The sequence below is a fragment of the Delphinus delphis genome, chromosome 12, assembly GCF_949987515.2.
Source record: "Delphinus delphis chromosome 12, mDelDel1.2, whole genome shotgun sequence".
Taxonomy (NCBI): domain Eukaryota; kingdom Metazoa; phylum Chordata; class Mammalia; order Artiodactyla; family Delphinidae; genus Delphinus; species Delphinus delphis.
Genome location: NC_082694.2, coordinates 31,707,445 through 31,734,485, shown reverse-complemented (window position 1 = coordinate 31,734,485; position 27,041 = coordinate 31,707,445). Strand labels below are relative to the sequence as shown.

Genomic DNA, 27,041 nt, shown 5'->3' with positions numbered 1-27,041 from the left:
AGACTTTGAAATAATAACGTAATTCACATGTAATTACCAGTATAGTCATCAAAGTTGACTCTTCCTCTCATTGTGTTCACAACTGACTCTGGCTGCTCAAAAATTTCCTTCTGCATAAATGAACTGAAGTTGCCTAAAGTAATATAAATTGTATCATTAAAACAAAAATTAACAAGCCAAAGGATAAGAAATTTGTATTCAACTAAAAGTCAATCTCCTTTAATATAATCTTAGTAAATGAAATGAAACGAAAGGTCATGCAGTAGAGAACAATATTCATATATGACATTTTACCCAATGGGAAGAAAAATGAACAAGGAGGAAAAATACTTTTATTAACTTCATACCTAAAATATGCAATTATAGAAAAACAGGGGAGTGGGAAAAGCTTAAGTTTTAGAGTCAGATCTAGGTTTAAATCATGATTCTATCTTTTAATAGCTAAGCAGCTCTGGGAAATTCCTTAATCTGTAAAATGATCTGTTCTAGCAGCTATTTCATAGCATGGTAGTGTGGATTAATATAGAAAAGACCTGACATATAGCCATTATGCAATAAACGTTGGCTTGTTTTTCACCACAACCCCATCAGAAAGGACAATAAAAACCACAGTCACCATAATCATAATAGTTAATAGTACCAAACATTATATAGAGCTCGCTAAGCATGTCAGCCACTGTTGTAAGGGCTTAATCCCCAAAACAACCTTAATGAGGTAAATCCTATTATCCCCATTTCATATATGAGAAAACTGAAGCACACAGAGAATAAGAGAGGAACAAAGAATAGAACACAAACTATGTTTATAAAGTATCTTAAAACATCAAGTACCACTTAAATAATTGATTTCTTTTTTCATGTGAGAAACAAGAAACCATGAATTCGTTTGAAGAAGTATTGTCAAAACAGCAGATAATTTCTCCAAAGAATCATCCCCCTTTCTGGGGTTATCCCTTCACTAATCTGTATTATCAGATTCCTACACCAGGTCAGGAAGGAGAAAATATCCTTTCCATTGAGGACACCAAGGTGTAACAGGATAGAAAGGTTCACCCTTCATGATCTGCTGGAGTTCCATCTGGAGGGTCTGCACAGCTCGTCCAGGGTGATCTCCCGCAGTCCGTTTAATTCGATGGATAGAAAGACGGCCATCCACCACTGCAGCGACATCATCATCCTCGAGAAAGATGACACGATTGGTGTGTTCTATGACAGCACTAAAAATGTTCAAGGAGACAGTACAATCAATAATCTAGGATGGTTATTATAAACACAACTATCATTAGGACAAAAGGACCAAGTTTAAATGCAAAGTCTATCAACCTGCAATATCTCTGATAACTTTCTGGTTATCAATGCCATTCCCTACAGGGAAATGGAGGAGGGGGGTGGTCACTGCAGACAATGAAGAAAAGGAACTCTGTGTGGCAACCAATTTGATGAGATCAGATGAGAAAGCATGCTTATTTCCTCCTCATCCTACCTATCACCAGTCCTCCAATCATAACTCCTAAATATTTCCCAAAGCTTCTCTCTGTGTCCACCACCACAAACCAGTTCAAGCTACCATCAGCCCTTGGCTGAACTACTGCAGGAACCTCCCAACTTCCACCCACATTCCCTCTAACCTCCCTCATCCACTCTCCTTTTCTGCCAAAATGGACATCAAAAGACAACCCTAATCAAGACTTCTCCCTCACCAACACACCGCTCAACAGCTTCCCTTTAGCTCTTAGGAAAACAGCAAAATGCCTTTACCATGACCCCTACCTCTTTCTCTGGCCTTGTCTCCCACCAAACTTCCTCTCCCTATTCCAGCCACACTCACACCCAGCCCAAGATCTCACAGGCTGATCCATCTGCAGAGAATAACTGTTCTTCCCTCCACCTCCTTACCTAATTAACTCCTAATATCTCCTTAACTCTCAGTTCAAGCACCATTCCCTTAAAGAAATGCACCCATAGGAGGGTCAAGTCACCCTGTTATAAGCATTCTGTAGTTCGTGTCACAGCTGGAATTCTATACTTGGTGACCACTCACTAAAATTTGTCTCTCCCATTAAGGAAGAGCTCCTTAAGGACAAGTAATATTTTTATTCTTATCCGCCATTATCTCCTGAGCCGAGCATATGGCTTTGCTGGAGTGTTCAATATGAACGCTTGAGTGAATGAAAAGAGGCCAAGACACTTCTGCAACTTCCAGATTATTTAAGCCAAAACTGTCAACTCTGTAACAAACCTACCTAATGACAGCAATGACACATCTCAACACCGACTACATACCCTACACACCTGTAAAATTTAGAAAACACTGAAGCTTGTTTTCTCACTGAGATAATACATCCCCTGCAGGCGTGAACTGCATGACCATTCATTTTTAGATACCCTTACTTTCAGGCACAATGAATGATTCAAACAGCTGTTGGCGATTTGAGTGATTCCATTTTATCCTCATTACTATTCAAATTTCATTTATAAATGCCTCTAAGCATCCCCACTGCATTTTCTCTCAAAATGTCCTAGTCTAATACTATTTCCTATATAAAAGTGATTTTGCTGCCAATTACTTCTGAATTAAAAAGATATGTCCACGTTGGATTAAAACTACAATATAGATTAGCAATTATACTATAATTGGTATGCTCCTAAGCCATTCTACTCTCCAATCTAAAATCTCTCCTTCCTATAAAACCTGGGTTAAGGCTCTTAAAAAAAGAGGGAAAAAAAAAAACACGAGCTCAGAGTAAATACACTGGAACAAGTCTCAAGGACTTATCTCCTTTGTACACAGACCTACATACTTTGAATTGAGAGCAAAAACGTTCTAGAACACCATCTCCAAAAAGGTCACCTTCACATCCTTAATTAACAAAGTTCTCCTCTACAGCATGACTAGATATATATACAAAGTGACCTCTTGGTTTCTTGTAGCATGAGCAGTTTTACTAAGAATTCTCTCTGAATCAACCAAGGAAGCTCACCTCGCATCAGAAGCAAAGTAATACTCCACTGCTTTTTCTTCAACGGGGAAAAGGCAAGTTGTGCTGTCCACACGAGAGAGATTACAGCTTCCTTTCTTATCTTTGCCTGTATTATAGAGTTAACAGAATCAGCACATGTGTAGAAAACCATGGCTGATATATAAATATACATAATTTTCTACAAAATCAACAAAAAACGATAGCAATGCAAAATAATTCCAGCAACTTTTCAATGCCAGGTAGATCACCCTATTTCCATGCAATAAGCCAACAAGAACAACGGGCATAGAGTGAAAGAGCAACTATTAAAGACAGCGTGGCAGATACAGTGCTGTGCTATACGTTCTTTAATGTAGTATTTCTTTTCCAAGTAAAAGGCAAGTAATTAATGTCACTAAGTCTTTTTTTAATGTATGTATAGCCTAATTTTAATTTAACTTCATACAAAACTTAATGAAATTAATACATATAAGTTTGTATACTTAAACTTATCATTAAAGTTACATTAAAAATATCAAAACTGTGCAGTGAAAAATAAAATGAAGTCTAGTGGCATATTTTTATTATCTCCTAACAAAACTTCTCTAGATTTTAACAGTAAGTCAGCATAACAAGTCAAAGTTCAGGCTACACTAATTCTGATCTAAAAACAAAACAAAGATACTTATAAGTCTCTAACCATGGTATATCATACATGGCAGCTACTGCTAAGGACTGGAACTATAAACCCAGAACCTCTCCTTTCTTAAAATTGGATTTTCTTCCATTACTTTCATGTCAGGATAAAGTATAGTCCTTTTGCAATGATAATATCTTTTAATTCTAGCACTTTAGAATTCTGGCATTTCTACTTAATTTGTCAAGCTATTGATGAAGAACTTTTTTCCCCTCTGCTTATTCACAACTGAAGTCAAAACCAGAAGGCATAATGAAGTTTGACGAATTTGCCAAATACAGAAAATACTATTAACTGAAGGCTATATAAATGTCACAGAGACAAAAAAGCACCTTTCTCTAAGATCAGGACATAGTGGACCTTGTAACCAATGGATACAATGGCCAGAGGATACCATAAATATACTTGTAAAAACTCATATTGTGTCCATCCTCTAAAATGCATGTCTATAAAAACTTGATAGTAATTATTCTTAGTAACATACATTCAAAGTTCTCCACAATCCATGATTATTTGGTGTGTTTTAGGCATGAAAGTAAAATAGCTCTTTCCATCCAAATTCAATAGCAGAAAAGATACCACACTTTGAAAAACAAGTATAAGATGACATCCCAGAGAAGATAACACTATAAAAAGATAAAACAGATCAGTGTTTGCCAGGGGCTGGGTATGGGGACAGGGTTGACTACAGAGGGTCAGCTGAGGGAACTTTTTAGGGGATAAATTGTTCTTTATCTTGATTGTGGAGGTGATTATACAACTTTATGCGCTTGACAGAACTCATGAAATTGTACATCAAAAAGAGTGAACTTTACCGTATGTAAAAAGGTGAATTAAAAAACAGGCAAAAGGATAGGCCAGCACCTACATTTTAAAATTTTTAAATACAACTAGCTTTGGTTATAAAATGCCCTACTGGAGTTGAGTTTCACCATATTCTTTCTACAAATATTGGTTATTTCCTTCTTCAAGTAACAGGGAATATTTAAATACAATATTCAGAAGAATTCAAGGTATCACTGCCTATTTAAATGAAAAAAATATTACCACTTGACATCTATATGACTGTTACAATCTGTAAAATGTCTTCCCATCTACTGTCTATCTCCTCTGATTTCACTTAAGTGGAAACGATTATTATCATCCTGCTTTATTTGGTCAGTAGTTATACCTGGAGAAAATAGCAAATACTTGAAAGCCAGTCCAGTGTTTTCCCCTTTATACAGCCTCTTCGATAAGAGGCTGTACTTTTTAAACTAAACTCTGCTGAGCCATACCTTATCTACCTACTGGGAGCTAGAGAAATCAGGGTTACTAAAGCACAACCCCTGATCTCAAAAAGATGTCTCACGATAAATTTTTCTTCCAACTTCTTAAGACCTTAGCCAATGTTTTTCCATTGCTTCTAAAAGCAGCCTAAGACATTGTACAAGGTAATATATCACATAAGTAATATATACACAAGCAGAATTATTAACAGAAATCTGGAACTCTGGATCCAAAATTTATACTGATAGGCTAGTTTTTTTTCTGCAAAGAGAGGGAGGGGAGGAGGAAAATAAGTTCTAACATCTCAGGACTGAAGGTTATTTAAGGAAATAACTTTCTGCTCTAGGTAAAACAGTGAGAGCAGCTACTATCTAAAGATGAATAGGTTTAGAGTACTTTGCTACATCTTCTTCAAGAAACCAAGAATTATGCATGAATAATATGGGTTTCAATTTCCTGAATTTACCATTCCCTGTGTCTTTTACAGAGAGAGCTTTTAGGAAAAAAGTAAACAAAAATAACACACCATTTTCTGTCTAATTATATCAATAAAATGATCCAGCTTGTACAGCTAAAAAGATAAACTTCAAATGTAAATTTTAAAAAAACTCCAAATTCAAACAAAGCCCATCAGGTATCAAATGTAAAAATATAAATGTAAAATGTCATGCATAAAACAAAACCCATTTCAACATATTTCAGTTAAAAAGTAGGCTAAATTATTCAAATAACTACCACAGAGGTCAATCTACAATAGCCTAGCACGCAAACACAATGCTCTTTTCCTAATCTCAGCATCTTATTTATAATAATGTATCCTACATGGTTTTAATTTAAAACAAAGGAAAAAACTTTAAAATTTCAACTATTTCCTCAAATCTCAGAGATCTTAAAGAAACAAATTATTAAAAGCAGTTTTCTAAATGCCAAAAGCAGACAGACAAAATACGCTCCCACAAATTAGAAAAATAATGTCAAAATATGTTTCCCCATAAAATAAGCATATTTTTAGAGGCCCAGCACATTCATTCACTCCAAGAACAAAGAATTAGTAAAGAATGAACAAAAGAGGATAAGATTCCTCCCCATCATGCAGAGTGCATTTCCCACCTCTTTCTCCCTGTGATCCCCACCATGTGAATTTTGATCCAATCTGAGTCCTAGCTAAGGATATACAACAGAAAAAAATTCTACTCGTCAGAGAAATCACAAAAACAAATTCTTTTCATGTCTAGACAGAACTATATATATGAGTGGATCTGACCAAAGGGGCATTTAATCAATTTTAGGAAAACAATTCTTTGTAACTACTGCACTCAATTTATACATTTTTCCCATGGCATGATGTAGGAATAGTTTTTACCTGTTCTGTAGAGGATTGGAATGTGATCAGTAGATAGTTTATGTTCACTTCGTACACCAATCAACAAAGGGCTACCTCGTCTGTTAGTACAAAATTAAACAGAATTAAGCCATTTTTATAAGTAATGCACTAATGATACAAAATTTAAATGATGACGGAATGCTCTGCAAATAATGTTTAAACTCTCCCTCCAAGTTCGACTTCAGATATAACAAAAGAACGACATAAACAGAGTTTTTAAAAAATATTCAGAGGTCAGCCAACTATGACCCACAGGCCAGGTTTGTCTGTTTTTACTGGAACACAGCCATGTCCTTTCTTCTACACGTTTTCTACAACTGCTTTCACACTACGACAGCAAAACTAAGTGGTTGCCACAGAGGCAACATAGCCCAGAAAGCCTAAAATATTTACTATCTGGCCTGTTACAGAAAAAGTTTGCAGACCCCTGTTCTATAATGATGCATTAGAAAGTTTTCTCCTTTTTAATGCAAAATGAAACCTTTCTTTTGATGTGTGAACAATATATGAACATTAGTCCCCTTGACTTCATTTTAAAGACAGCTCTCTCTTACCAACTCTTAGGGTTCCACACTGTTCTAAAAAGGACTTCATGATTAGGCTTGAATATCCCAGCAAAAGTAGTAATGGTACAATTATCTAGGACTCTGTCTAGAATATAGAGTTCTGAAAAATATGGTTATTTTACAAAATATTCAACATCCAAATTCACAAAGTAACAATGGTGCCCCACTACAAACAAAAGGCCGATTATAAATGCCAAAATGTTTTTGCTTTGTTAAGGGATTCTGTTACATGGAATAGTGGTAAAACAACAGACAAGAAGGGCATATGAAAATAAATATAGTCGACCTCCCATATGCATGGGTTCCACATCTGCAGATTCAACCAACTGCAGATTGAAAATATTCGGGGAAAAAAAATTCCAACAAGTTCCAAAAAGCAAAACTTGAATTTGCCACACACTGGCAACTATTTACACACTACCATTTGCGTTGTATTTACAACTATGTATATAACATTTACATTACATGAGGGTATGTAAGTAATCTAGAGATGATTTAAAGTGTACAGGAGTATGTATCTAGGTTATACGCAAACACTACACCATTTTATATAGGGGACTTGCACATCCATGGATTTTGGTATTCACGGGAGCTCCTGGAACCAATCCCCCATGGATACCAAGGGATGACTCACACAAGTATCTCTAAAAAAGGACAGAGCCATTATGGTGAAGGGCCATTCATAGCGTACAGGGAATAAGCTTAAAATGCTAAAGTTTCAAAATACATATAATTATTAGTCATTATAAAATTTACATATACCTTGTGCCTACTGCTTGGCCAGGAAAATGAACACTTTTAAATACAAGTGCAAAAGCACCTTCCTACAGAGGGAAAAAAAATGCATTAGCATTATATATTATAATCAATTATCAAATGTGAAATGCCTAAAATATACTGGCTTCAGCACAGAAATGTTTTGTTCACACAGCTACTCTTTTGCACTAGTTTATAAATGAGTCTGAATTTTAGGTAGACACTTAACTCCTGAGCTTTGATGTATCCAAGATCCACTTTTTAACCAAGCCCACTCTTGAAATAGGCTCAGTAGATAATAGCTCCTAAACAGACCATTTTAAAAGACACCTTTGTACACGCTACCAATACTTCTCAATAGGTACATCATATCTCCCATACTATGCATTAGTAAGGGAAGGGCAGAATCAGAAAGATCCCAAGCTCCATATCCAAAACCCATTCTCTGGCCCAGTAATTTTATACCACTGTTAACTTCCATCCTTTTTGTCCTTGATATTGGAGACATAAATATACACAATCACAATTATTAACATGCACACCATACCGCCCCCCCTCAACCCAAACTCCTCAGGGACAGGGCCTAAGGAAATCAAGAATGAATAAAGGAGGAACACAAGGTAGGAGAAGGAAGGAACAGAAAAACGGCTATACGAGTACAAACAAGAAAAGGCTGGGAAGGCACACTACTCTGCCTTGAGTAAAGAGAAGTTCTCTATCTTCTCTACCTTCCTGACTCCTTTAGCTGCAGACATCATAAGATTTGGGTGGAGATGGGAGGTAAGGGTTGGACCTTCACAGAGCAGTAAAGGGCTTTTAAATGGAAAAGCCAGAGTTATGAGTGGGATTGGGGTGGGGGTGGAAATCACTATGTATTTGGACCTTTGTGTATCTTTGATATCTTTAATCTTTAATTAGGACAACTGGGATGAGATCAAAAACAATACCACTTTTCTCTCGGGTTGGGAAATAATTTTCTGTAGAGGTACAGGGCCAAGGAAAAGTCCCCATAAGGAAAAATGAGTTGACTGTACTGGCTGAGACATGCAGCCATTATCCCAGAATAAAGAGTGTGTATTTCACCGAAGCTACCTTCGCTAAGTTACTGACTAGAAGAACACTTGAATGAGCAGGAAGCAAGAAGGTGATGAATCCCCAAGTGCGTGTACTGTGTACACATTTGTGTGTGGTGTGTATGGGTTTATGTGTGTGTATGCATAGTTTTTGGACAAACTGCTTTTGGATTATTTTTAGTTCCCATGACACTAAACTACAGTGAAAGAAGTAAAATCATTAAAACAACAGTCTCTCAAAATTATTCAAGTTGAATAGTTATATACATGGGAAATAAAAGCAAAAAATACTTAAGAAATAAGCATAATTCCTACTTATCAAAGTTATTTTTAAGCGTTTATTGTGATTAATGTCGGCAATAATCATCTTTAAAAGTGTGGTTTAATACCAATTGTTGGATGACTCTCTCCACCAAGGTAGTAAAACTTGTATCTTGACTTTCTCGATTGTCATACATGTACTTAACAAGCTTGGCAATTGTCTCTGTGTCTGTTTCAGATTCAAAGTCATAGCCTTTGCTTTCCTGTAATTAGAAAGGAAAAAATTTTGACCCATTCAAGGAAATAGTCATAATATCTAAATCTTTTCTACACAATTCTTCCTCAAAAATCTCATTACCCAACTTCTAGTCTCTTTTTGACCACCACACCCTGAATACCCACTCTTTAAACTTAAGGTCACCATCTAATTACGGTGAATCCAAAATAGTGAGGTGATCAAACATACTTATAATTATATAAATCTATATATGTCATATATGAATTAAATACATTTTAAAATAATTAAAATATAATGAAATATATAACATTCACAAACCACTAATTCCATTATGAATATAATGATTCCTTCTTTTTTTTTTTTTATAAATTTATTTATTTATTTATTTTTGGTTGTGTTGGGTCTTCGTTGTTGCTGCGCGGGCTTTCTTTAGTTGGGTCGAGTGGGGGCTACCCTTTGTTGTGGAGCACAGGCTCTGGACGCGCAGGCTCAGCGGCCATGGCTCACGGGCCCAGCCACTCCGCGGCACGTGGGATCTTCCCAGACCAGGGCATGAACCCGTGTCCCCTGCATTGGCAGGCGGACTCTTAACCACTGTGCCACCAGGGAAGCCCATGATTCCTTCTTTAATGATGATACTTCACTGTCCAATACAATGGCCATTAGCTATAGGTGGCTATTTAAATTTAAAGTGAAATAAAATTTCAAATTTAGTTCCTCATTCATCCTACCTCAACAGGCACATGTGGACAGTGGCTACCATACTGGGACAGTACATGTACAGAAAGTTTCCATCACTGCAGAATGCTGAACTGGACAGCTCTGAGAAGTCACTCATGAAGTCATCATCATTACCATTACTATATACTACACAGCTATTTAGGGCATGGAGCCTTCATTCAATCTGTCTTGAGTCCTCTAACACCCTAGAATCTTTTAAAAATGACACTGTCTCTCACAATGCAAAGACATCCCCCCAAATTCCAATTTTATTTAAGCTTTTGGGTCATTTATAATCAAGCCAAATAATTATTTTCTTTTCATATAAGAAACAAAAAAGTTCTACTGTCGGGCTTCCCTGGTGGTGCAGTGGTTGAGAGTCCGCCTGCCGATGCAGGGGACATGGGTTCGTGCCCCAAACCGGGAAGATCCCACATGCCGCGGAGCGGCTGGGCCCGTGAGCCACGGCCGCTGAGCCTGTGCGTCTGGAGCCTGTGCTCCGCAACGGGAGAGGCCACAACAGCGAGAGGCCCGCATACCAGCCAAAAAAAAAAAAAAAAAAGTTCTACTGTCAACAAAAAAAAGTCCAATAAACCACCATATCCTTGTAACTGTCTTAGGAATTATTTGATCACATCGAGATAGGATTTACTGCACATCCCAACAGACAACCTCAATGCTCTCATTAGAAGTATTCTTCAAAGACTGGTAGTCTTTTTAGGTCACTTTACTTACCAAAAACTTCTTCAAGTCTTTGTAGTTGGTGATGATTCCATTGTGAATAACAATAAATTCTAAAAGAGATAAAAGTATTGATGACCAAAAAATTATAGGTCTAATAAACACTATAAATTGCCATTACTATTAAGAGATTTTTCTCAAGTCAAAAAATTTGTTACATGCTATACTTTCAGCTGTAATCAAGTATTATCCACTTTTCATCATCAGATTACCCTCAGGTAGATCAGCAGCACAGTTCACATGTAGAAGCACACAGTGCTAAGAGGTGGGTATAGTGGGTTAATATAATAAACTGGAGTCTAGAGACATCAACTTCAGTTGTGGCTAAACTACCAGTCCAGTGCCACTACGTAAAAGCAGGTTCCTTGGGCCACTTTCCTCATTTGCAAAATGAAAGGGTTGAACTAAATAACTATTATTCTCACTTCTTTGTTCATTCATTCTTATGCATAAAACATTCCTAAGTTTAAAGAGAAAGGCTTCATCTAATTTACACTAAATGAGTTTAAAACCAAAGTTAAAGAATTGAGAAAAAACGGACAGTTACTCAGTTCTATAGTTTACTTATCTGAGGCCCAGAAAACTCGCAGAATGTCAGATAAACTAAAGTTAAATAAGCATTTCAAGATCAAATACAGATGACAGTGGGATAATTTTCATCTTTTTTTTGATTAAATAACTTTCAAAAACGTAAGAATGTGCAATCAGGAGTTGACAATATTATTTGTAGCCACTGACAGTGTATGTAAAGTAAAGGCAACTAATGTGGATTTCTTATTTAAAGTTCATGTAAATCAGGAGAGAAATTACCACTAAATTCAATTTTATATCAAATTATCAAAATGTTTTTAATATACTTAAAGATCTGACATTAAGTGAGCTTGAACTGAACACGTTCATTACAAACCAAATGTTAAACACTTCACTAGATTTCTAAGAAAAGATACCACAAAATGATACTACAAAAATAAATCCTAAAATTTTAATGCTAGAACACAGGGAATCATAAATAGCTGATATAAAGCCTAAAATTAAAGCCAAATTCTCAAAACATAACATATAGTTTTTCAGAAATCTTTTATAAAGACCTTGTCAGTATTAAAAGTTTGAGTAGTTAACATTCTAATCCAATAATTATGTGAAGCATGAAAAACCTAAAAAGGTAGCTACTGAATTAAACTACAAAATCTTACCTCAAAGGGATATATATACACACATACATACATATAACTCAAAAATTTTGTTAAATGTTTATATACAGGAAGAGATGGAATGAGGAAGAGGAAGTAAGATAGAAGCTAGACTTATTTTAGTATGCCTTTTTTATAGGTATGACCTCAGAACTATGCAAATATTTTAAATAGTTTTAAATAAAAATTATTTTTTAAAGAAAATCAATTCCTAAAACTCAAAATAAAACATATTAACATAATGCTATAGCCAGCTAGTAGAACAATTACATACAGAGGGATTATTCCAAGTGACTCCAAAACATAGTAATTTGATTATACATCCCTAGAGAGATATACCCTAAGGACAAAAAAAAAATAAAAAACAGTCAACATACTGTTATGGTAGTGTTGACATTATGATTCCATTGTACACGTAGCATCTGATAGATCAAATAAGTATGTTGCTGGTGTTAAGAACTAAGTTTTTAAGTGTGACTGAAAAGAAATACATAAATCAATGAGGTTAAGTAAAAACCTTACAGCCCTGGATTTGAATTGAAAGTGTTAGTGTAAAATTACGTTGTGTTTTCTCTTTAAATTTATACATGCACATACACAGAGGTATATATATTTCCTAGCTCTGCTCACTGAAAAGGCCTAGGTGCAATGAGCACTTCTAAGACTTGGTTTAATCTTTTTTTTTTTTTTTGGCAGTGCAATACAGAAGTACATGGTGTTACTAGCTTGAGATAACAGAAGTTTTAAAAGATGACCATTTACTACCAAGTAGCCTCATAACAGAAATGTACCTCAAGTTGCCAAGGCTGTAGAAAATATGCAGGATGGGACGGAGATTATTCTTGTGTTTAACAGGGTAAAAGAGTTAATTGCTAGCCCAGCACTATAACTGTACTTATTTGGAAAAAAAACTGGTTTGTTTCAATGATGGTTTCATCTTTCATTTCTTTCAGCTGGGTGGGAAATAAAAGGACACATGCTTTCCTGAGTTTTACGTGTTCTTGTTAATACACGTTTTGTTTCCATTAAGCCTGCAGGAGTCCTCCTGGGTATTTCTGAATTGTGTTGTGTACATGTGTGCCTGAGAGCTTGTCTTCTTACAGCATTTAGTTGCTGTTTGCCTTTTTGTTGGATAAAATATTAGCAATGTATCCTTCCCATATTCCCTGCCATCAAACCTATTATGATCCAAAATCCTCATCAAACATCTGGTTTTAGAACTTCAGAGATGGCAGTAAAACAAAAAAAATTCTTGGACAAACCATCCCCTCCGTAAGCATGGGCCTATGCTGAAACTTTCCCTCACAACTCTACATTTCTACTTCAAGTAACTGACCTTTCAACTCTACCCATTTAGAGGAACAAACCATGGAAAGGAGGTACATATGTTTGCCCTCGTCCTATAGGCCTCATCTTCAAATTTTAGTTCTGTCACACAAGAAAATCTCTCTCTGTCCCCTGTGTCCTTTTCTAATCTTGACAAAGAGCAAAGTTCCTTCTAGAGCTATCCATGCTCCTCAGATCTGCTGTGTGCGCTGTGCGGACTCCCAGTGAAGTGGAGGGTGAGAGCAGGCAGTAGACTCTAAGGCACTTTCCTCCACGTAGAATGGCAGGTTGTCCCTCCCCGCACTCTCCCAAGAAGATGACCTGATGCATCCTGGCTCCGTGTTCACACAGCTTGTCACTGCAGCAGAAGACACATCTACGCCTTTGTTATTCAAACGTGCGTGGCTCTCTAGCATGACTAAATAACACGGGAACAATCCATCTCTAAATAAATACTACTGACTGTGCTGTTTCTTCTAGAGGTGCCTCTGCTGATGTATTTCTAAGCCATACCAGTCCTTCCAGTTTCAGTGGTGGAATGTGGCCCCCTAGTTACTGTTGGGGGTTACTTTAAGCATAAAGTAAACCCTTCTCCAACAGTTTCAAAATACTTGTGACTTCAGACATCAGTTCAGAGAGCTTACACTTTGTCGGCCTTCACCTGCTCCTTAATTCTCAACACTACGAGGTGGAGTTATCAATGAGATCACAGAAGCTACTGCTGGAAAAGTTTGTAAGACAAAAAGTCATCACATGTTTCTTGACTGTCATAACTGAGCAATGTTTTCTGAGTCTGAGATGTAGGCTTTGGAGGAGTAATGCTAACAAGTTATCTGAGTATCCAAGAGTCTGAAAGACCTCTCCGGAAGTACAAATATATAACAAAGAGAGAAGACAGTCATCAGGAAGGATGCTTACTTACACAGTGTAACTTGGATCTGATCGTTCTCCTGGCACAAAGGAGAGAGTACTTTCAACAGGACATCTACGTACTAAGAGGTGGTATGGCAATTAACTTCAGGGCAAAACTGAATCAAGCATTCTGTATTTTGGAAAAAAACTTCGGTTTTTTTCATGGAAACTAGATACTCTTCTCTAGTTTATTGAATTTTAAAAATGGAAGATCCTGCATTTTTAAAAGGCCTTTTTACATGAAGTAGAATTTCTAATTGACAAATCTAGAAATCAATCTGAATTGGACAAACTATGGATTCAACATGCAGATGAGATTTCCTCCTACGGTTACCTTGAAGCAGATTTGATACCCACCCTCAAAAGAATCCTATAAAAAAACAGCTTCAAAACCCCTTTTTAATCACAATAGTGCACCAAAACCAGAAGTAAACAACTGCCTGTTAACCTGTTATTTCAAATATCGACTGAAAAGCCAACAGGCATTTTTTTGTGCAGCTTTTTAAAACACTGTTAAGTTGAAACATCAAATCTGCACGGCACCGTCCCTTCACAGAAGGCAAGAAACTGCCAGCACATCACGTGGGAGGCCGTCCTTGGTGCTGTCGGCCATGAAAGTGGGCCTCCTTCAGGATCTGGCTGAGGTGCAAGCCAGGGCCTCGGCACAAATGCAGACTGCCTGGCACGGGCTGGGGGTGCTGGCGCTGGGCCCAGCGACGCGGTGGTTTAAGACACTTTCTGGCCCCCCGGCCCTGGCTATTGCCGCTGCTCCGCTGCTGCTGCTCCCGCCACTATCACTGAGTGAAGACTCTGTGCCCCGGGATCGTGAAAGACAGGCTTTCTACTACTCCTTTTGGTCTGGGGGGGAAGATGGTGGTCTTATTCACTGCCACCCCTTCTTTTCCTGGGGCAGAGGCGCTGGCTCACAGTAGCTGATGGAGGGGAGCGACGAGGCACCGCAAGAGGAGGGAACAGAGGGCGCTGTGTTTCGGTGGTCGCCACGCCCACCCCTCAGGCCTTGGCTCCATGGTACCCACCGCTACTTCCAGCATCTGCTCCAGGCCCCCCATGTCACAGCCACCACGGCACCCAGGTTTATAGTCTTTAATTATCGTTTCCACTGAAAGAAACTAGGACTCCTTAGAGAAATGGCTGATTCCAGGTTTGGGGCAGGATTAGATAAACCTGCAACATCTGGAACTACCAGAAAACAACAAAGACTACTGAGCCTACTTGGGTCACATCAAAAGGACTCAGGAGTCAACCTGAATAAGCTCCCAATGACTAAAGATGGGAAGTTTTGTGCATCAATATAGATAATTACTTCAGTGTTTTGAAACAAATGAAATATTTTAAATCCATGAATTTATAATAATACAGTAAGTATAAAAAGGAACTCTGTTCACCTTAGAACATTAGAACCGCTTCATTTGAAAAAGGGGAAAAAAAATCAAACATTTATCTTGCCTTTCCTATACAATCTGTACATCAGGGTAATCAAGTGGTTAATATGGAGAAGTTTCTCTTTATAGAAGTATTTTAGATAATAAATGACGAAGGAAAGATTGTATTAGACTATCACCATTTTATAACCCTAAAGAAATAATTAATATTGGCAATGATTATCAATGACCTAACACAAAAAGAAAAACATCCAAACATTACAGGTACAAACAAATACCATACCAACTTATAACACATAGAAGGGACAGAGAGTTATGTGAAATGACACCACAGGATGCAAGCCATTAGCAAGATCTAGACTGTAGGAAACTCTACAGGACAAACAATAGAGTAAGCTGCAAGGAAGAAAGGAGAGAAAAGGAAAAGTCTCTTAGGAGACTTAGGAGATAAATCAATCTACTAAGTCCTTACCTTTTAGAGATACACACTTACATAATTACTAATTCAATGCTATGATATCTAGTTATCTGTGATATATCTATCTATATGATATCTATTGGCTTCCAAAATAATCTGGGTGGGGTACAGAAAAATATAACTGATTATGTATTGATAAATGTTAAAGCTGGGTGATGGATATATCAGGTTCTGTATGCTCTCTACATCTGAATATGCTTGAAATTTTCCATATTAAAATAATGAAAACAGAGTTTTCATTCTTCTATTATTGGCCCTCTACAAACACTCCAGAGCATGTACAGTCTGTCCTGTCCATACCATTATTTTTATCAGAGCGCTGGGGATGGCTATTGACAGGATTGGGTTCGCCATGCGTTGCCCAACGGGTATGAGCTATTCCAAGGTGTACATCAAATTCTATATCCAAATCCATATCTTGTTGTTCTGAAAAAGATAAAATAAAAAACTTCAATATTAAATCATGCTGTAGAGATAATGCTATAAGCTAAAGTTAAATGTAATTATTACAGTTCTGCTCACCTGGAATACATAATTATTGAAACTGAAGATCAGGCATATTCAAAACAGTAATTAAAAGACTTACAGGAGTTAATGCTGTTGAAATATTTAGGGCAAATGGTTCCAATAACAACCAAAAAAATGTATACAAAGAGACAAAGCACATGTGACAAAATGCTAACAACTGGTAAAACTAGATGAAGTATATGGATGATTAACGTACTATTCTTTCAGCTTTTCTGGAGGCTTGAAAATGTTCAAACTTATGGTCAAAAAGAGTTAAGGTGATTTTTTTAAATCTGTATTTAATCCTTTCCTTGAAAAAAATCAGTATCATTTTAATTAGACATGTAAAAAAAATTCATTTTCTCAGGCTTGCCTGGTGGCGCAGTGGTTGAGAGTCCGCCTGCCGATGCAGGGGACACGGGTTCGTGCCCCGGTCCGGGAAGATCCCACATGCTGCGGAGCGGCTGGGCCCGTGAGCCGTGGCCACTGGGCCTGCGCATCCGGAGCCTGTGCTCCGCGGAGGGAGAGGCCGCAACAGTGAGAGGCCCGCGTACAGAAAAAGAAAATTCATTTTCTCAATGCCACACAACATTATGACTGCAATTTCTTTGGTCCCCAGTGAATGTAACCATATCTCACACCATAAACTGCAATTATGAAGAGCTTGCATAATCAAAAAATAGTCCTTGAAAACAAAGCAGCACTATGAAAGTATGAGGTTATGGGCTGATGTTCCTCTGTCTTGCAAAGCAGCTATTCTAATTCCGTCTCCTTACAAACTCTCTCTTCTTGCTTCCTCCAGGGAAAAGAAAAAAAAAAAGACAGTTCTAGTATAGCATCTACCAGTAACGTCTCCTTCTAATTTCCTAAATAGAAATTTCATTTGGCTAAGAAACCAGATAACAAACCTTATCAGAATTAGGTCTAAATTAAGAGCAAAATGCTCAGAAGTGTGAACAGGAAAGTCCACGCATATTAGTACGTAGTCTTTGTAGATTTTATCCTGGTTTAAACAGTGGTCATCCTAAAATACAAATCTGATAAAGAAACAATGCTTAAAATCCTTAAATAGACTTCCAGTTGCTTAAAATGTGGTTTGCATCCCTAGCTACCCATATGAATCATCCTAAACCTGGTCATGTGGATTTAAGAAAAGATTCTCAAATTCTAACATACAACCAGAGAACCATTTTCTCACAAGATAAAGCCCCAACACCTTTTCATGGTATACAAAGGCCCTTCACCATCTGGCCCCCACCTACCTTTCCATCCTTCTCTCCCAACCCTCTCCAATCACTCCTCGAAGCTTTCAATGCACCTTTTACAAATAACAACAGCTAACATTTATGGAGAACTTACTCTGTGCAAGGTACTACAGACATCTCCCCACTCTATCCCTATCACTGTGGCCTAAGCCTCCATCATCTCTACATGGACTACTAAACAGAATCCTAACTGGTCGCCCTGTGTCCAGTCTTCCTCTGTACAATCTAACCAAAGTGATCCTCTCAAAACAGAAGTTAGATCACGTCAGTCCCCTATGCAAAATGTTCCAGTGGCTTCCCACGACACACAAAGTAAAATCCATCATTCTGAAGACCCTCCATGACCTAGCCGTCAGCCTCCTCTCTAGCCTCATCTCCTGCCACTCTCTCCCTCACTTACTGAGCTCTAGCCCCACTGACTTCCAGCTATAAGCAGGCCAAACCCACACTGAATCTACGCACTTGGTGTTCCCTCTGCCTAGAATTCCCGTCTTCAGACAATCACGAGATCTCTGCTCAAATGTCATCTCTACCATACTTTTTCTTCATGGCACTAATCACCACCTAACGTTATTTATTGTTTGTCATCTGGCCCTCTCACTAGACAGTAAGCTCCATCTGGGCAGGGAGTTTGCTTATCTTTTCTTTGTCCTAAGGGCTTAGAACAATGGCTGGTATATAATAGGTACTCAATAAATATTCATTTTGTTATTGAATCCTCACAATACAATTAGGTACTGTTAGGTACAACTGTCCCCATTTTATAGATAAAGGAACTGAGGCTTCACGAGGTCACAGAACCTGCCCTAGGTCATAACTAATAGGAAACAGAGACAGGATTTGAACCCAAGAGTGCTTGACTCCAGAACCTAAGACTAAAACCACAATGTATACTCTGCCGTACTATTATAACATGTATGACATGTTGTCTACCCGGCTTCTGCCAGAATTTAAGATCTACAAAGGTAGCAGCTTGTCTTATTATCTTTGAATTGTAAGCACTAAGCTATATAGGACAGATACTCAAACTTTTGTTGGGTAGTTCAATCAATGGATAAAATCATCAATGTATTCTTTTCTGGCTTAACTGTGTTCTGAAAAATAAGGCGACCTGATAAATGACCTCCAGAAAAGTAAGGATTTCCATTTATTACTACTTAACAGGCAATGCAAGCAGTGAAAACATTTGACTAGTTTTTTGGGTTAACTATAATTAAAAGCAGTATGTGCCCCCACTTGCTGGCAAGAGAAAGTACATTGGAGAAAGCAACAAGAGTCTATAAAATGAACTCATTTCAAATTCACAGTAATTACCATACCTATTTCACTGTTGCCAAAGGAATATTATCTAATGACTAATAAGAAAAAGATCATTGCTATGACAATACGCATATTCCCCGCAAGAAATATTGCATGTTTTATAAATTAATCAGGGCTCCAGTCCTGACTCTTCCTATCCAGTGTTACTCCATTCTAAAGTCCCTTGTTGAACCTTAAGTCTAGATAACGCTACACTCAGTTTTCTCTCCCCCGCCCGCCACAAACTGCCAAGCAACACTGAAGAAAGTCACAAAATTCTGTAAATTGAGTCCATTTCAAGTTCATGGGTAATTATCAAATCTATTTAACTGTTGCCATTTAAGGAACATGTATCCATGTTCCCTATTCACTAAACTGAGAACTCATTCAATTCCCCAACAGCTCATGACATTTTTTATACTCTCTTCAAGCCTCAATCCTACCTATATCATCCCTCAATCTACCTTACTCAGGTTTCCCCTTCACCTCCTAACTCTGTTTAAATTAGCTTTTCTTTTCCCTTTAACTCCTATAAAGGCTAACTCCCCACCTGTGCCTTGACCTTTCTGAGCTGTAACGCCTCAATAATTTCCTTTCTTGCATCTTCTGTCTTCCCCCCACCCTTATTACTCCCAAGGTTCCTTGCCCTCTGTGTACCTATTCTCAGATGTCATCTTTCTTTTTTTTTTTAATAGTTCAAACACATTTAATTTGCTGGTAATGATGAAACACTCAAATACCTACACCCAGATAACAAATGTTAACATATAATCATTTGTGCTTTACATCTTTAAGACATAAATTATTTAAAAAATCTCTACTTGTTGTCATGCCCTAGAACAGCAGTCCTCTTCTGCCTTTCCTCTGCCCCCAAACTTCACTGCTTTTACTGCTGAGACCATCTAATGTCAGTACCTGCTCCTCTGAGCTTCAATTTTCTCATCTGCAAAATGAGGATGATAATTTCACCTACTTCATGGGTTATGACGAGGACTATATAGAAGGCACCTAGTAGAGTGCCTGGGACACAGAAAGCAATCAATAAATGTTAGCAAGTATTATCAAAGTCAGGAGCTACCAAAAAGCAATCTAATGGTCTTCTCTGAGATGTCTTCCTTCCCTTTTGTCTTAAGAGGTTAAACACTAAAACTTGCTGGGAATAATAAAATAAACATCACAAACATCGAAATAACCACACTCCGACTTAACAAATGCTAACGTCTAACCATTTATGCTTCAGATCTTTTTTAAACCCTGAAATGTGGGCTTCCCTGGTGGCACAGTGGTTGAGAATCCACCTGCCAATGAAGGGGACACGGGTTCGAGCCCTGGTCCGGGAAGATCCCACATGCCGTGAAGCAACTGAGCCTGTGCGCCACAAATACTGAGCCTGTGCTCTAGAGCCCAAGAGCCACAACTGCTGAAGCCCACGTGCCGCAACTACTGAAGCCCACGTGCCTAGAGCCCGAGCTCCGCAACAGGAGAAGCCACCGCAGTAGGAGGCCCGCGCACCACAGCAAAGGGTAGCCCCCGCTCCTCGCAACTAGAGAAAGCCCACGCACAGCAACAAAGACCCAACGCAGCCAAAAATAAATAAAAAATAAATAAACCCTAAAATGTAAAAAAATGCAGTTGGTGCCTCCTTTATACCCTGCTCCATCCCTTTCCTCCCCAGAGGATTCACAAGAGCTTTCCCACCTATGCCTTCAAATTTCTATTATGCTACTATATTCATAAATTATAGTGTTCTTTTTTTTATTTTTTTTATTTTTTTTTTTTGTTTTTTTTTGTTTTTTTTTGTTTTTTTTGGCGGTACGCGGGCCTCACTACTGTGGCCTCCCCCGTTGCGGAGCACAGGCTCCGGACGTGCAGGCTCAGCGGCCATGGCTCACCGGCCCAGCCGCTCCGCGGCATGTGGGATCTTCCCAGACCGGGGCACGAACCCGTGTCCCCTGCATCGGCAGGCGGACTCTCAACCACTGCGCCACCAGGGAAGCCCTGTTCTTTTTTTTAAATGGTACAATACTTTGCATATCCTTCTCTAGATTGCTTTTTTCACTCAACATTAAGTTCTCAGAAATTATGCATGTCCCCACATACAGAACCAGAGCCAGTACACGTCTTTCAAAAGCTACACATGGTCATTCACTATCACATACAATTTATTCCAGGTTGCTTCTAAACTTTGCTGCAATGCATCTTACTGTCATGTCTCCTTGTCATAGTGTTTCTTCTGAGTACCTGCCCAAGAGTGGAAGTGCTTGGCCACAAGGTATAGGCATCTCCCATTTAGACATTGCCAGATTGCTCTTCCAAGTGATTCATCAGTTACAAACTCACCAGCACTGTCTCCAAGTGACCCATTCCAGGAAAGGGGTCACTTTCCTGCAGGAGGAGGCATGTTTCAATATGGTGACATTCAAAGATGGTGATTCTGGTCACAATCTGCCTTTCTAGCCTCACACTCATCTACCAACAAAGTAGATTAAAAGGACTACCTACCATTCCATCAAACTTGCTTTCCCTATTCTTATCTTTTTCCAAGCTAATCTACTCAGAAGGTCCTCCCTTCTCACCTTCACTGCCCGAATATAATTAGCAGCCATTCCTTACGTATCCCAAGTCTTCCTAACTTGTGGGAACTCGCTCTCCCCTGAATCTTAAACCAATCTGTTTATTCTCTCCTGTAGAACCTACTATAATCAGCCTGGTAAACAGGATGCAGTACACACATTAGACCAAATATTTATAACCACAGTTTTTGAAGTGTAGCTTTTGGGGGTGTCTGCTTTATCCCAAGCTAATCTTACCCACAACACATAAAAAATAAGTACTGATTTAATTTGTTAAGCAAGTACAGTTGACCCTTGAACAACACGGTGGGTTATGGGTGCTGACCCACTCAGCAGTTGAAAATCCGAGTATAACTTATAGTCAGCCCTCTGTGTCCAAGGTTCCACCTCCATGGATTTAACCGACTGTGGATGGTGTAATAATGTAGTATTTACTATTGAAAAAAAATTCGCATATAAGCGGACCTGAGCAGTTCAAACACGTGTTGTTCGAGCATCAATTGTACCACAAAGCTAAATGTCTGGCTTATGTGAAAATTAAAAATGACTAAATCCATCGTTCTCCTCTTCCACCTGCACTTCTTTACAATGATAACAATGGCATCCGTTTGAGCGGGTATATAAAAAACCTACTGTTTTCTGGGTTTTTTGTTTTTTTGTGGGTTTTTTTTGCGGTACGCGGGCCTCTCACTGTTGTGGCCTCTCCCATTGCAGAGCACAGGCTCTGGACGCGCAGACTCAGCGGCCATGGCTCACGGGCCCAGCCGCTCTGCGGCATGTGGGATCCTCCCAGACCGGGGCACGAACCCGTGTCCCCTGCATCGGCAGGCGGACTCTCAACCACTGCGCCACCAGGGAAGCCCTGTTCCCTGGTTTTTTAGAGGATTTTTTGAAATGTTTTTTCAATCAATCTACTTCAAAGTTTTTGTTTTGTTTTCAAGTTTCCTGTGAAAAAATAAAATGTATAAACATAATGTAATGAACTAAATACTGTAAAGTATACCCTCTTTAGTGGAACATGTATCTCTGGCAACTACTTTATGCCAGGGAAGTAAGAAAATCATGAGGGAAAAATATGATACCTGATTGTATCAGACCTACTAAAAGGTGCAACATCCAGACTGACCACACATCCAAACTCAGCGTTTAGTCCAAAGTGAAGACAACCACCAAGTGAAGACACATGAATAAGGGCACCACTGAAAATACCTTTTGTCTTATGAAACGCCCTTCCTCAGGAATGATGGCTACTTCATTTTAGGATATTAAGCTTGCTCTGAACACAGTGTACATAATTAAGTTCCTTCTCTAGTTAATATCATTTTTTGAAACTGAGGGATATTAAAACCAGTACAGATAGTATCAAAACTACTTTTCTTCCCTCCCTTCAACTTTAAAAATCACTGTTCTCAAAATGGGCCCCAAAATATGGGAGGAAAAGTAATTTGGTAGGGAAGGGAGAAGGAAGAAAAGAGGAGGGGGTTCAAAAACCAAACTAAGTACATTACTGTGAACTTCTTCATCCAGCGCCTTAACTTTTCCTTTCTTCTTAATGAGCTGGATTTTACAGGCATTGGCTTCCCAGTCTTTGTCATTGCCTCCATCAATCCCCACACCTAAATCACCGAGAGGTAGAAAAGCAAGATTTAGAAACTGACCACTACTTAGATTATCACTGTAAGGCAAAACTTCTAAGGAAAAAAATTTGTTTTTCATCTAATTAGTTCACTTACTTATCAATTCAAAATTTACTGAAAACCTATTACATGTCAAAAACCATGGTAGCTGCTAGAGATAAAAATGAAGAAAACTCAGTTCCTGTTCTTAAATTTCTCAATAGCCTATTGAGAAGACAGACAAGGAAAAAAATAATCACAATACAGTGTGGTTTTAATATAATAAAAGTAACGTGGTTATAATAAAAGTACTACAGGTTGCAACTGAAGTACAATGGAGAAACGAAGAAGACGGGCACCCACTGCAGAAGCAGGGTAAGGAGGGAATGTCAGGGAACACATCTCTCAAGATTCTACTAAAGTTCCTACGTAATTTGAAAAAATTACTCTGAAGATACTGGAAAAGCACTGAGTAGTTTCAAGCAGAGAAATTACATGGCGAAAAAGTTCAGAAAACTCCCTTTGGAAAGAGTGTGAAGATTGGAGGAGAGAAACAGGAAGAAGAAACCTGCTGTCAGAAGTTACACCTACAGCAAAGCAAAAATGAGGAAGGCCTGAGCTACACAATGGTCATGAAGAGATGAGTGATACTGAGAAGCAGAACTGACTGCAGGTAACGTGAGAAAGTAGGAGACGTCTGGGACACCTCCCAGGCTCAAAGGACTTGCTGAATGACTGACTGTTGATTAAAGAACACAGAAAGAACAGAGTGAAGAGTGGAGTGAGAAATGGAGCATATTCAGTTCAATTCTGCACATGCAAAGTCTATAATATCATGGTTTATCCAGGGAGAAATTTCTAGGAGGCAGCTGGAAATACAGGTGTGCAGCACGGGAAATACATCTGGATTGTAAGTCACAACCATACAGGAGGTTGGGACTTCCCTGGTGATCCAGTGGTTAAGAATCCGCCTTCCAATGCAGGGGACGTGGCTCCAACCCCTGGTCGGGGAACTAAGATCCCACAGCCACGGGGCAACTAAACCCACGCACCGCAACTAGAGAGAAGCCCGCAATGAAGAGCCCACACTCCTCAACGAAGACCCAATGCGGCCAACATAAAAATTAAAAAAAAAACATACAGGAGGTTGATGAAGTCAGAGCTCACCCACGAAAATACAAAATAAGAAAAGTGGGCCTATGAAAGTATCTTGAAGAACATTAATATAAGTAATAAGTGGAAGAAAAGAAGCCCCCAAAACAGACAGAAAATAATCAGCGTGTTAGGAAGAGAGTGAGAAGATGCGCCGTCAGAGAAGCTGAGGAAAGAGAATTTTAAGAACAAAGGAGTTGAGGAATTGACTTTCCATTAACTGAGGAAGAGTCATGGAAGATAAATGCCCGTTACAACCAGGAATGTTGAGTGTACAGAAAAGAGTTAATATGGCAGGCCCAAGATTGCTGTCTTAGAAAGGCCTGCTTGGTAAAGTTGGCCATTGGCTGGCATGGATTTCAGGAGGGTTCCCACTGATTAAGTGTGGCTTACTGCACCTACACTGTTGGTGCAAACAATGTGGCTTATGCCGAATGTCTGCTTCTCCTCTAGGAGCCTGGAATTTTGGCACATGTTAGGCAGAGGGTATCTACATGACCAGCCCCCAGTGACAGTCTTGGGCACTGAGTTACTAATGAGCTTCCCTGGTATACAACATTTCACACATTTTGCCCAACTCACTGGGGGAATTAAGCATATCCTGCATGACTCCACAGGGAGAGAATCCTGAAGCTATGTCTGCTCTCCTCCAGACTTCACCCCATGCACCTTTTCCCTTTGCTGATTTTGCTTTGTATTCTTTTGTTGTAATAAATCATAGCCATGAGTACAACTATATGCTGAGTCCTGCTAGGGAATCACTGAAACTGGGGATGGTCTTGGGGACCCCTGATACAGTTAAGGGAAGAAGCTGGAGTAGAACATAAAGTTGACAAAAAGTTATTTTTATCTGCTTTGTTGTTTCTCTAAGATAGAAGAATCTTGGGCAAGTTCACATGCCAAAAGCATGGAATCCACGGAGAAAAAGAAGTTAAAAGTTACAGGAAAGAAAAAAAAATGTACAGAGTAAGGCCTTAAGAACTGTTTTATAATGAAAATGCCCCATGTGATTTGTTTTTATAGCAACATTCTTAGCAAAAGAAGATACCCGTGAGAAGCAATATTCTACATAAATGCTGATGCTGCTGAAATCGCATGAACAAACCCTTTAAACGTGATAAAAGCCAAAAATTCTTCAGATTTTAGATTTACCAGAAACAACAAAATGAACATTATAAAGAATCTAGTAACCTAAAACAAACAAAAAACCCTTTCTATTTATTCAAGAATCATGCAACACCCATAATATTTTTTTAAAGGAAATACCAGCAGAATCATATCCTCTGTACTCCAGTCTCTGAAGGCCTTTGATTAGGGTCTCCAAAATTTCTCGTCTCGTGCGAGGAACATGGTAGTTTAAGTAAGCAAATATACCTGCAAATAAACAAATATTTAATAGAAAATTCTAACTAGAGAATCAACATTGGCATAACTATGACAAAAATCTTAATTTTCATAATAATGTCTAAGATGTGCAAAAATGTGAAGCTACAGTCCATCTTTAAAAAAGAAAGAATCTTCACTTCAAATTATTCAAAGGCAGTGCAACTTTTTCAAAGCGGAATTTCTTGTAAGTATAAAAGACTGAAGCAAATAAGTCAAAATAAATGTTTAGTTTTTTCAAAGCCGTTTATAAGACTGTTCACTTACCTTCCATCACTGACATTTTAACAACTAAAATTTAATGCTTCAAAACTAACCAACAAATTTGGGGTTTATGGCCTATATACTGAGCATTATTTTTAAAGGAAAACATTTTCTGAACTAAGTATTTTAAGCAATATATGGACCCTCCAAAACTATACAGATGAAATAATTTTTCTTACTTTCAACGACCATGCTATCAATACATTTTAGGAATAAATAACTTATAAATAGCAATGATGTGAAGAATACTCACAATCTAAATAATTTAATCATAGAGAAAAATGGGCTAAAAATATATATAATCATCGTAAGACAAATGGTTTCTCACTTGTTCACCGGATTAGTAAGGGACAAATAACCATAATACATGTTAACGACTCTTGAGAATTCATAGAAAAGGAACAATCATTTGGAAAAGCAAAACTATAAATAAAGGGACTTGTACAACAAGAAGTGATCCAGAAGAGCAAAGAGGCAGTAGAACACAGGTAAAGGAAATCCACATTTCAGGAATAGCAGCATGGAAATTGTCTGAGGTCTTCCATGATTGTGCTTTGGCCAGGGTGGATATAGCTAAAATGTATAAAAACTGAAAATCAAAATATAAAGCAATATAAACTCAAGCTGCTTATTTATGGAAGAACTTTCTTTTTTCTTAACTATCTTACACTATAATGCCACTGATTATTAAGGGGATTAATTCTGTGGGGCAGAACTCTGGAATGACCAGCTTTCATTTCATTTGAAAAGGTATCTTTATTTCTATAAAGAGTTTGGTCTTATCAAAGCATTTCAGCATACAAAAATATCACATAGCTAATAGTTGACAAAAAAGCCACCGTGACGTGTATGCTGATCACCATGGTGAGTACAGTGCAATTTTCCCAATCATGCCTTTCAAACAAAAAGGAAATGACATTTTAAAACTAAAATCCAAAACAACCTGAAACAACAGTTTGAACTTTCCCACAAAAGGTGGTACAAGGCCAGACTCATAGAAATCCTATA

The 27,041-nt window shown here is 38.2% G+C and overlaps 1 protein-coding gene and 1 pseudogene across 2 annotated transcripts in view; both read right to left on the bottom strand.

Moving 5' to 3' along the window:
* Nucleotides 1-27,041, bottom strand: part of GFPT1 (glutamine--fructose-6-phosphate transaminase 1) — a 72,817-nt gene that overhangs the window by 31,527 nt on the left and 14,249 nt on the right. For both annotated transcript variants that reach the window (XM_060026452.1, XM_060026453.1), the window contains exons 2-11: nucleotides 25,653-25,760; nucleotides 23,127-23,234; nucleotides 16,275-16,400; nucleotides 10,660-10,718; nucleotides 9,095-9,229; nucleotides 7,639-7,700; nucleotides 6,290-6,369; nucleotides 2,982-3,087; nucleotides 1,054-1,217; nucleotides 38-133 (exon numbers count right to left, since the gene is read on the bottom strand). In XM_060026452.1, coding sequence (XP_059882435.1) covers nucleotides 38-133; nucleotides 1,054-1,217; nucleotides 2,982-3,087; nucleotides 6,290-6,369; nucleotides 7,639-7,700; nucleotides 9,095-9,229; nucleotides 10,660-10,718; nucleotides 16,275-16,400; nucleotides 23,127-23,234; nucleotides 25,653-25,760 — 1,044 coding nt within the window. The remainder of the gene's footprint in view (nucleotides 1-37; nucleotides 134-1,053; nucleotides 1,218-2,981; nucleotides 3,088-6,289; nucleotides 6,370-7,638; nucleotides 7,701-9,094; nucleotides 9,230-10,659; nucleotides 10,719-16,274; nucleotides 16,401-23,126; nucleotides 23,235-25,652; nucleotides 25,761-27,041) is intronic.
* Nucleotides 14,672-15,163, bottom strand: LOC132435331 (protein VCF1 pseudogene; annotated as a pseudogene).